This window comes from Melitaea cinxia, chromosome 15 (genome assembly GCF_905220565.1).
Source record: "Melitaea cinxia chromosome 15, ilMelCinx1.1, whole genome shotgun sequence".
Classification (NCBI taxonomy): Eukaryota; Metazoa; Arthropoda; class Insecta; order Lepidoptera; family Nymphalidae; genus Melitaea; species Melitaea cinxia.
This window is the reverse complement of record NC_059408.1, coordinates 4,409,170-4,421,384: the sequence shown is the minus strand read 5'-3', so window position 1 is coordinate 4,421,384 and position 12,215 is coordinate 4,409,170. Positions and strand designations below refer to the sequence as shown.

The following is a 12,215-nucleotide window of genomic DNA, read 5'->3' as shown; positions in this document are numbered from 1 at the left end:
GCACTTTAGAGAGGAAAGGAAGTATGGAGATAGGACGAAAATGAGTTAGTGAAGTAGGTTTGTTAATTTTTGATAAAGGGACAACGTGGGCTTTTTTCCACGCTGACGGATAAACACAACTAGAGATAGAGTAATTAAATAAATGAGTTAGTATGGGAAGAAATTCTGGAAGAACGATACTTATCATTCTGGAACATATTCCATCTTGACCAGCAGCAGTAGAATTTATAGATAAAATATGTTTTTTAACTTCGTGTTCGCTAATCGGTTGCAAAGCAAAGGAAGAACAATTTGGTAATAAAGATTTGGATAAGTCCGATATAGTTTTTGATTTTTTGTGGTCGTCCAAAGAAATAGGTGAAGTTGAAAAGTAAGAGTTTAAAGCGTTGATATCTACAGAATTGTCACAAGAAGATGGAGATTTTCCAATACCAAAAGATTTAAGGAATTTCCAGACATGTTTACCGTCAGAACTTTCAATAGTGCTGTGAATATAACGACGCTTCGCCTCGCGACACATTTTATTGCATAAGTTACGTAGGGACCTGTACCGATCCAAGTTGAAATCAGATGCATTTTTTCTTAAGCGTGACTTTGATTTATCACGCTTGGTCATACATTGCCTTATTGCCAGGGTAATCCATGGCGCTGGGTTATGTTTCAGTTTTACTCTTTTTAAAGGAGCGTGTTGATTAAATAAATCAGTTATTGTAGAGTTCAACCAAGCAACCTTAGCGTCAATACTTACCTCGTTATAAAATGGTGCACAATCAATTTTGGAAATGTCTAATTTCAGTTTTTCAACATCGATATGACTGAAGCCTCGACGATATGAATACAAGATTTTACGATTAGAGCGGCGGATTTTAAATGATAGAAAAATAAGATCATGGTAGGAAAAACAAGAGGTTAATTGGCCATGAGCGGAAACAAGTTCAGGAGAAGAGACGATAATAAGATCAAGAAGAGAAGGAGTGGTATTTGGAAAGTGATGTGTAGCAGACAGTGGAAGGCAATGTAAGTTTATTGAAGAGAGAATAGAAAGAAGTTTACACGAACGAGCATCGTTTTTAATTAAACACGTATTAAAATCACCTAAAAGTAAAAAATTTTGATAGATAGGAACAAAATTAAAAAGGATGTTTTCTAAAGTGGAGAAATAATCTATATGGATAGAAGGACTGTTAAGGACGCCTAAAAGTGTTTTGGAAAACCCAAAGTTGATTTCAAGAAAAAGGAATTCTGCTGATTTCGAATATTGGCTTGCGGAGGAATAAACAATTTTGTACGGAATATCAGCTCGCAAATAAATGCAAACGCCACCACCACCCTTACCGACTCTGTCATTTCTTATTAAAATAAAACCAGGTAGGGTAAACTGAATAGATGGCAAGGAAGGTTTTAGAAAAGTTTCAGAAATTAAGATGGCATCTACAAGACTGTTACGGAAGGTCGCAGAGAGATCAGAGAAATGTGCGGGTACACTCTGAGCGTTTATATGGACAATGTTTAAATTACGAGAAAAAGGTGCAAAGATAGAACGCAGTTGATCATTAATTGGCGAGACTTGTGCATCATCGCTTTCTGCACTAAAATAGTCGTCAGAAGAAGAGCCAGAATTTAAACTTAAATTAAATAAACTACTGTTCATAATAAAATAAACACAAATGAATCAGCCTAAAATATATAAATAAAGGTATAATAAACTTAATTTTAATTAAACTACTAAATACACTACAAAAAAGTTTTGAATTATAATACAATACAAAACACACTCAAAACATAATAAAAAGCATACATTAAAAAAATTAATTTAATTTATCTTTACCAAAAACAACGTGAACTCATGTGTTTTGCCCATAGTCACCACGCTGGGCAGGCGGGTTGGTGACCGCAGGGCTGGCTTTGTCGCATCGAAGACGCTGCTGCCCGTCTTCGGCCTGTGTATTTCAAAGCCAGCAGTTGGATAGTTATCCCGCCACCGGTCGGCTTTTTAAGTTCCAAGGTGGTAGCGGAATTGTGTTATCCCTTAGTCGCCTCTTACGACACCCACGGGAAGAGAGGGGGTGGCTATATTCTTTAGTGCCATAGCCACACAGTACAATTGTATATTCATTTGTATAGATGTATAAATTAAATAATAGAAGAAAACAGAATACAATAGCATAGAATAGAATGGAATAGCGAAGTTAGCGAAGTGGTAGTTTTGACAGTTTTTCTCAAACGTAGAGGGGAGGGGGCGCCACTATCAAGTTTTTGCTACGGTTCGAATAAATCGTAGATCCGGAGCTGATCAGGGCCCTTAAGTCGAGCACAACTTATAACCAGAACAATTTTGTTATAATGATGTCAGCCGCTGACAGACATGATCAACGAGATCAGTTAATCAGTAATTTGAATAATTTTTCATTCTCTCTGTAATCTCAATTATTCAATTTAAGTTTTGCTTGGTTTCGAAAGGCGCATATACGCCACGTATTTTTTTATAAGTATAAAAATCATTGGGAACTGTTTTGGTAATGATTTTTGTATATGTGTTATGTATAAAATTTATTATGTACTTTTTGTTTGCATAAAAATGAATAAATAAATAAAATATATAAAGTAATTAACACTGCATCATAGTTTGAGAGAATAAATACAAATATGTTACTTTGTTCGAACTTTATTACAAGGTTTACATAGAAAAATCCACATTCAAGACCTACAAAACGACGATAAACTTGCAAGGATCAAATCAGCGTCAATAAATTTTGAGTCCTAAATACATATTTTAAAAATTTCTTCTAAAAAATTTATAGCAACGAATTTTTTGTTTTTATGCAAAATTTTACATATATTTGGTTCAGAAACGAATTTGCAGACGTATATATCTTTATTATCGGTGTCCTGTTCTAGTCGTTTCATAATCTCTTCAACTTGTTCAAAATATGTTGAAACTCCTACTTCAGGAAGCAATTCGAAATACGAAGGCAAACATATTTTTAATACTTTCCAAATAACTGTTTGGCTAACAGCATAAACCAAATTAGGGTCTTCTTGTGGTTCCGCTTTTGGTTCTTCTATGATCTCTTCTTTCTCAGGCGGTTTTTCCTCAACCATTTCGACTTCGTCTTCACATGGTCTACATATATACGTCGTTTTGACGTCTGAAGTAGATTGCGCTATCTTACTTCGACTATTAAGACTCTTTTGCATCTTTGGTATTCGAGCACTTTGAGAACTTTCATTTTTTTTAGCTTTTGTACCGCCTTTACCCTTTTTCCCCTTTTTATCCAATTCAGGCATAGGTTCTGAATATTCTAGTTCGGTAATTGTTGTACCTTCACATACATTAACAACATTCATAATTAATTTATCTAAAAACTGCTTGGTACATTTATTTGCACAAACTAGACATTCTTCCTTGTATTTTTTATCTTTTATTAATTTACATACCACATCTTCACACTCGGCTAAATCAAAACATATCTTTTTACCAACTGCCATTGATAAAGCCATAACAAATCCTTTAATTGGATCAATACTTTTACAAAATGCGAGCAAAAAAGCCGAATAGTTCATAATGTTTTCTGCTGTTTCGAACAACTCAAATATAAAATGTTTAGTCAAATTTTTTCTTAACAAAGCCTGTTTATTTTCAGGATTAAAATCTTTTTCAAACCAGAGTTCCTCTTCGAAAAATAAATGCCTCTTTATTAGTTCCGTAGAGTCAAGGTCATTACAACGGAAATGCTTACGATGGAGCAGCAATTCTTCAATAGTAGGGAAATTTATATTAAGACAATATATTAAAAAATCCCTCCAATCAATATAGGTTGTCTCTCCAAACAATACAAATACTAACTTCGGGACAAGTTCAGGATCTATTCGTTTCCATGATTCTGGAAACATTGGACCATCACACACTTCTCTGCCAAATAAAATAAAATCTTGTAATAAGTAAATAAACGCCTGTTGTAAAATCAACCCTGTTGGGGCTACAATTTGGAATTGTGATCGTAATCGAGCTAAGTGACAAATTTTAAATTGTATATCCGATACGACTTCCTTAATATCTGTTTCTTCTAATTTTGTTTTTGATTCAGAATATTGTAAAAGATTTGGATCAATGATAAACTTATCTTCTTCGAGCGCAAGACTATCTGGAATTCTTTTATCATTTTCAACAGCCATTTGCATGTATTTACATAAACGATCAACGGATTTAATTTCATTCAGATAATAATTATTTAAATCATTTTGAATGTCTATAAATGTCTTGGTAATGTAGTCATTAAAAAGTTTCATGTCTTTATAACATTTGTATTGCAAAGCTAATAGACGTAAATTAACTCTAAACATTTCACCATTTATGCCCATAATCCACTCATCTATACATTTTAAAGCATTATTCTTGAAAACATCTTCCTCGCACATTGATTCTTCTGAATTTGTTTCTTCCTTTTTCTTTGTTGCAGGCACTATTTTTGCTATTTCACTATATTCCCGACTTATTAGAGATCTGTATGAATCATTGGTATCTTTTACAACTTTTAAAGCATATTTTATATTATTTTCTATGACTAAATTAAAAGGATTATTACTGTAATCGATTTCAATATTTTTCAACTGCATATCTTGGAAACAATTCTTAAGTTGTCTATATACTTTGTCTTCTCCACCTTTCTTACTTCCTGACGTTTCATCCGTTTCTTTAAAAATTTTAGTAAGTTCCTTTGAGGACAATCTTTCGTTTGGTGGAGATCTTTTAATCATAGCGAAGTAAAAGTCGTGTAAAGTTTGATAAGTCAAAATAAATCTGTAAAAAATAATAAAGATAATATGTGCAAAAGTAGACATGCAGATAAACAGCAATAAGCGAAAATAGCAAAAGCCTAAAGTATCAATCAACTTGATGAGGCATTGTTTTTAGTCTAATTATTATTTATGTGGATGTATACTACTATTTAAAACTCTAACCTATTTAGTTCAGTCTGCATGCAAGAAATGTATGAGTTGACCATTGTGGTTATCTCTTCCAACGCCCAATTTTCACATATAAGTGACTGTCTTTGTTGTTCTGCAAACTGTTTTCTATCGTCACATATTTTATATAAACTATATTGTAACTCCTTTATTTTACAATGCCATTCGTTTTTGCTTAAATGTATATCACGCCAGTCATTTTCAAAATTATTATATTCCTGATGGAAATTACTGACTAAATCTTGTTTATGGGATGGAAGTGTAATTATTTGTTCCATTTTATCCTTGAGGAATCTTGTATATGGCACAAGGCAATTCATTTGTAATCGAATTCCAAAAAATAGTTGTTGAATGTCATTTAAATATGTTTTTTCTATTTCTTCCCAACAAGTAGCTAACGCAACTCCTATATCTTCAACTATCGGTAACGTGCCATATATCCAGTCTTCTTCGCCTGCTAACAATTTCACTTCTTCAACACTAAGAGAAGTGTCACATGCTTTACCCTCATTTTCTTCTTCTTCACATTTTTCAAATAATATCTCATCTTGTATTTCATCTATAGATTCAGGTGCTTTAACAATATTTAAATCATTTAAAGATGACATTTTACTTAATCTAGAATTACGTCGCAATCTTTCTTTCGATTTTCCGTTAGATAATTCAGGTTTGACAATCTTTGACTTTGTTCTCTTATCATCAGAGGAAGGAAAATCAAGATTACTCAAAACGTTTTCACCAAATAGCTTATCATTTGACTTTAATGGCATTGTATAGTCACCAATTATATATTTGCATATCAAACTCAATTGTTCTTTCTCTATAACTTCGTAATACATACTATAATTTATTCCTAGTACAGCATAAAACCTATCTATAAGTTCTGAATTTTCTTGGTTTAAATTCCATATCACCAACTCTTTGAGAATATCTTCTGTTTCTTTTAGTTTTATATAGCATGTGAAATAACTAGTAAATGGTTTATTAGCTATTTTTTTATGAGGATCACAAACAAGTTTGGATGTTCTCTTTTGTTTATAAGGATCTCTCTCTTTTTTCCTATGCTTAACAATGCTCTCTTCGAGATATATATCGTCTTGGTCGTCTAACTCGTTTTCATCAGGAGGTGCCCGACCCGACAATGTCTCTTCTAAGATTTGTGCTTGACGATATGAATTAGGATAATTTACTATCGCAAAACCATTTATATTACCTTGCTCCTTTAGATATTCAACTATTATTGCGCAAAGTAAGTGATCTGTCAAAATATCTCCGGAATTTAAAGATTCATATGCATATCTTCCTAGTTCAGCGGGTTGTGACAAAGTCATATCTTCTTCTGGAATGGTTTTAGGTGTTTGTGTCTGCTTAATATTCGCAATAAGCGGTCCTGAACCTAAAATCACATTAGCTTCGCTACTTTTATTAGTGACTTCATGTTCACTTTTTAATAACTTAATGAATTCTTTACTATCCTCTTCTTGAGCTGATGCAAAAAATTTATCAAAAGATAATTCAATATCAGTACAACCAACCATTTCATGTTTAAATTGTCTAAGACAGAAGTTGACAGCTGACTCAAGTCGTACAACATGTATTTTTTGAGCTATTAGCAATGTTTGCATGGCATTTGTAATCAAGTTATCAGGTATATGGCGTACAATAGCTTTTGAGAAGTATTCTGGTAAATTGGCTGGTAATTGTTGAGGTGGGTACGGATACTTTATTTCTAGTAGTGAATATACTACATGCCCTAAAATACGTAACCCTAAATGTTCATACCTTCTGTCCTCAGATTCAGGGTCAAAATTAGGTATTAAGAAATCCAATTTCCAAAGATTCATATAATTATGATAATCTTCAAACTCATTTACATTTAAAATTTCGTGACGATCTAATTCTAGATGCAATATTTCCTCATAATCAGGTAACACATTTTCTTCACTTGTCGATTCTTTTAAAATATTTTCCATTGGCTCAATATAATCAAAAATAGGTTGCTGTTTATAATACAATGTTTTCCACTCAGAAATAAAATGATTAGGTATATCTCCTTCTAACAATCTTTTATAGTAAGCATATTTTGTAGCGTAATCAATTATGGACAAAACTGTATCGTAGCAAATGTCGTAATAGTGTTGTCTTTTTCTTTTCATCTTTTCTGCATACAATTTTTTATGCAACATATTCTGCCTTTGCTTTTCGAAGTCTATTTCAGCTATTCCTAAATTAATTTCTTCCTTTAAATTATCAAGAAATTGATTAAATTGTTGCGTTCTCTGCTCTGCGAATTCCTCTTCTCCTGCAATTCTATTTTTTACTAGATTACGGGCTTGTTGCTTGGTTTCCATTATTTGTGTACACATTTGTTTTTCAAATTGAGATAATTTCATTACTTTCTTTGCAAGATCGTTATCCAGCTTTGACTCTTCTTCACCCACAGTCATATCCCATAAGGACCCACTTATCGCAGTGCTAAGTTGTTTCTGAAACTCTTCAGAATCGGTCTTTATATGTATTCTAGTATGTAAATTATCCATGTAGTTTTTAACCCATTGCGAATCAATAAGCGGCTGCTTCCTTTGTGAAACACTTTTATCTAAGTCACATAGCTCTTCATAAGTATAGTTGTGAAATTTACATGGATATCGTAGTGAAAATTGTTCCATATCTTTTTTATCTTTGTCGGAGATTTTTTTCGCCGTCGAAGCTTGATATTTCAAAGGTGTATTAGATTCTTCTATGTGTTTTAAAGTTTTCAAATATCTGTAGCGTAAATAATCATACGTTTCCTTAATTTGTTTAGATTTTTCTTTTTGCCACTGAATAAATTGATTTTCATCTAACAAAGGCTTAGATAAATTCTCTACGAATGGTTCTCGTTTCTCTTTGACTTTATTTACAGTAAAACGATTTTTAATTTTTTCCACTAAATTCGAATATTTTTTCCTTTCTTGTTTAATGAAATTGGTTCTGTCCCTCTTGTCTAAAGTAAGAAAAAGTTGATAAAATAGCCTTAGTATCGTAGAACCTTTTCCTGCCATAATATTTTCTAGGTCTTCATCACTTAAATGTATTTCCAACTCCGATAGCCAAAAGCTTAAATACTTCCAATTACTTTTTATATCTTCATTTATATTACTCGGTTTAATCAGAAAATGCTTTTCATCATTGATGACATTATAACTTCGCAAAACACATGAAATTGTATGACCGTTTTTCATTTTGTCCCCAAATTCTTCTGCTTTCCATGTAATAGAACGCTGCAAGCGATTAGATAGCCAGTCTTTTAAAATTTCCGCCATTATTCGTTATTTCAATATATTGTTTTAATTTATATTATTCAATTCAAATCCATTTGAATAATAATTAAAAGAAAAAATTATATAAAATTTGACTTGGGTTCTACTTTTATGTTGTCTAAACTCTCTTTCGTTATTTTCATGCATTATTATTTTTTTACTTCTTATTTGTAGCCCGTTATAAAGTTATACATTGACATAATTTAAAAATGTTAAAATGTAATATATACCTCCATACCATAAACCTTTTTGTATTAATTTTACACTGGCTTCTGGTAGTAATTATAAAAAAATAATAATAGTAAAACGTTTAACAAAAAAAAAAAGTTAGGTTACATTTGTATGGCAAGCTAAAGTAAATGTCATCGCTTATTATGACTTTTTTGTGATGTTTATTTTCGCACGGTTTTTTGCCTATTTCATAAATTTCTTTTAAATCTATTCCCGATGAAAAGCAACGAACGCGAAAAAAGTGTATGTAACTTTCTGACATCTTGAGTTTCAGAAAGCTAGCGTATATCGTGTTATTTTATCGGATTTATATTACGTTGTTTACAGAAACCTCGCCATCACATGAATCTGGATAATTTGGATAAAGCATTACACGATCTGGGAATGTTGAGTGCAATAACCGAGGCACGACGTGAGTATTTAAGGGAATCTAAAACTAATTTGGGCGTAATGAGGTTGAACACGCGGTATGTTTCCAATGTCACAGTGGGGTACTGTATGAAAAGAACCACAAACAAAAACAGACTTTGTCCTTACGTGCTGCCCGTGAGGCATCGAACTAAAAGTGAGAACTCAGATGCGATCGGTTGTGACGCTAGCGATAGCAGCTGTGACTTTAAGTATAATTTATTAGAACCATCAACCAGTACTTGTATAAGAGAAAATGTTGACCTCAAAAGCCCTGCCAAGCGATGTCAATCTCTCGAGAACCTCAACCTTAATTTAGAAGCCCCACCGAAAGGAGAAGTTTCACCTGATATGGATTGTGTGTCAACCAGAATTCAAAAATTGCAAGTGGACGAATGACAATCAAATCATCACCTTAATTCTGTGTAAACATAACTATGAATAATGATTGTGTTGAAACTGAGTGTAGCTATCAGATTTGAGTGATCAACAGACTCTGAATATGTTTTCCTGTGTATGAAATCTATATGATAGAAAGAAGGAATGTAGATGACACAGATTATAAATGTTCCTAGTTCTTAATTTAAATTAGTCCTGCATGTTTTTCCTGCCTGCAATGTATTGATAATTAAAAATTAGTTTAAAATTATAAGCGTTTTGCTCAGTAGCTACAGTAGAACTCATTTGATATTTATTATGATTGTTATGGTGCACATTAGTCTCCATTTTAATTATTTACAAATTAAAAATATTGATGTCTGAGGTTGTAACAAGTTTTTTTTTAAAGTCTTAAACATTATTTTAATACATATGTGTACATAAGTTTATTCTTTTAATTGCCAACTCGAAAGTAGATTTTATGGTTACCTTAGAATAAAGTGATTGTTGAATTTTTATTTATTTATTTTATCTAAGTCACAGATGCATATAATAACTGCTGGCTTCCATTATGAAATTTAATTTATTTATGTTGCTGAAATTAGTTACCACAAAAAAGTAATGACTTGTAAAGCTGGGTTATTTTAAGAAGTTTCTACTAGAGATCTCATAATATCACAAATAGTGGTGAATATTTAAAATTTTCGTATTTAATCTTATATTTATATATTTATAACACCATTTCGCTTTTGTGACTAAGAAATGGCTAATATATGTTTATTTACATATTTTATTTTATTTTTTTTTCTTATTTAATAACCAATATTTTAAATAAATATTGAATTGAAAGACTAATATATGTTTATTATTTTATCCTTGATAATTTATTAGATTATATTTTTGATGATACAGTTTTTTTGATTGGGCAACATGTTTGTAATAGACTTGCTACTCTCCGTGCTGTACTACGTGCTCTGACTGCACTTGCAAGTGTCCCTTGGCTACAGTAACTGTTTTTTTACCAAAGGATCACAGGCTTGTTTGCCATCCTTGTGGCATAAAAAAAAAACATGTTACTTCTCAAGTCAAGATATCAATCTCAACAGTTTCAGGTAGACATCACGGTATAATTCTTCACTGTCCTGATTTTTTTTTTTAATTATAAAAATTTACGAATGTCTGCCAAAGTTCTCTAATAAATTTCATTTATCCACTGAGCAACCTAAACTTCCACCTATTTTATTAAAATACTGATTTGTTTAAGTAGAGTTAGTAGTTTTAAGAATATTTTAATAGTTTGAAGAATATTTTCTTGTAGCATTTGAGTGTCAAAATACCACTTAAAAATGTAATTAATAATTTTCGTGTAAAATAGCTAGTTTACCTACCAAAATGTAAGTAAATAAAGCATCGTGAGACCTATTTCCAGACAGACATCAAATGTCTTTTTTCTTTGTATTTTTGATTGAAAAATCGCACTTTCAATGAAAAATAAAAACACGTGATATTTCAATATAGCCCTCCCCTTTTGATATTTCGTGATTTTTTTCCGAAAGCTCCCCCCTCCCCTTCTTTCGAACCTCACGTGATTAATGGACAACTCCTTAGCTCTTAATTTTTCTGTTCTTTACTACAAGATTTTGTGGTCTCATAAGTAGTAACGAGGCCACAGAGTTGTCCATGATAAAAACCTTTTTTTATGTACACCTGCCCATTGCATATTGCCTACGGACAGATATTGGATAAAATCTTTCCATGAATACTCAATCCATTCCATACGATCTCCAACTACCAGAAGTGCAGCCGCATATTACCCTAATTGTGTATAACAGTGTAGATGTAATCACATGTATTTCGACAATTTATTTTATATGAACTCGTAAACGTAGTCATTTATTTAATCTATTGGTGGGCCACCAAACAGTGGCGTAGGTAGGTAACCAAAGGCCCTGGGGCAAAATATAAACGACCCCAACTAAACTATTTATAGTCGTTTGTTCCGTATTCGTCGTAGTCCGAATTCAACATACTCCAGAATTGTCGTAATACGGTCGACTCCGTAATAAACTTTTAAACCAAATAAAATACAAATTGTAACTTATTTTAGTGAACAAATCAAAACTATTTTATGATAATAAAAGAAAATATCTACCTGTTACTGTTCAAAACAGTACAGTACAGTCCTGTAACAGACAGACAGCGGAGTGACATTAATATGATCCCGTCGAGCACCCTTTGGGCCAGTCAGTCAGTTCAGTCTATTGCAGTCCACTGCTGGACAGAGGCCTCCCCAAGTTCACGCCAGACATTCCGATTTTCCGCAATCCTCATCCAGCCTACAACGGTAATTACAAATTATGTAGATTGTTGGTCCAACGGGCCGTAGGACGTTCCACTGTGTTTGCCAAGACGCGGTCGCCACTCCAGGATACGTCTGCTCCAACGGCCATCGGTCCTGCGACACAGGTGAACAGCCCACTGCTACTTCAACTTGCTGATTCCGTGGGCTATGTCGGTTAATTTCATTTTCTTGCGGATAGTCTCATTTATCCTATCTTTGAGAGAAACCCCACGCATTAAGCCCGTTCCATTGCACGTTGAGTGACTAAACTTGTGGACCAGTCTCTTCGTCAGTGTCCATAACTCGGCTCTGTATACTCTACTCGTATGTTATAACACAAGTTTTTTGTCTTCAAGCATTGCGGAGTCTTCGAAGTGAAGACTCGACGAAGCCTGCCAAATGTTGCCCAGCCAAATCAAATCCTCTTGTCGGCCTCCTTCTCGTAGTTGTTGCGGCCTATTTGGATAGTATGGTCTAGGTAAATATAACCCTATAACGTGGATCTTCATTGTCCCAAGTCTCAGGCTTGTGTGCACTCGCAAGTACAGTTGTCCATAAAATTTCACGACTTCTTCTCGGATCTGAGG

The 12,215-nt window shown here is 33.0% G+C and overlaps 2 protein-coding genes across 2 annotated transcripts; one reads left to right on the top strand and one right to left on the bottom strand.

Moving 5' to 3' along the window:
* Nucleotides 1–2,649: 2,649 nt before the first annotated feature.
* LOC123660094 (sperm flagellar protein 2-like) lies at nucleotides 2,650–8,273 on the bottom strand. The gene is made up of 2 exons (XM_045595202.1): nucleotides 4,963–8,273; nucleotides 2,650–4,801 (listed from the first exon to the last, which is right to left on the bottom strand). The coding sequence occupies exons 1-2, from the start codon at nucleotides 8,271–8,273 to the stop codon at nucleotides 2,761–2,763; spliced, it is 5,352 nt and encodes a 1,783-aa protein (XP_045451158.1). The 3' UTR covers nucleotides 2,650–2,760.
* Nucleotides 8,274–8,647: 374 nt separating this feature from the next.
* LOC123660324 lies at nucleotides 8,648–10,080 on the top strand. The gene is made up of 2 exons (XM_045595426.1): nucleotides 8,648–8,744; nucleotides 8,829–10,080. Exons 1-2 carry the CDS (start codon nucleotides 8,718–8,720, stop codon nucleotides 9,306–9,308), a joined length of 507 nt encoding a protein of 168 aa, XP_045451382.1. The 5' UTR covers nucleotides 8,648–8,717; the 3' UTR covers nucleotides 9,309–10,080.
* Nucleotides 10,081–12,215: the final 2,135 nt, after the last annotated feature.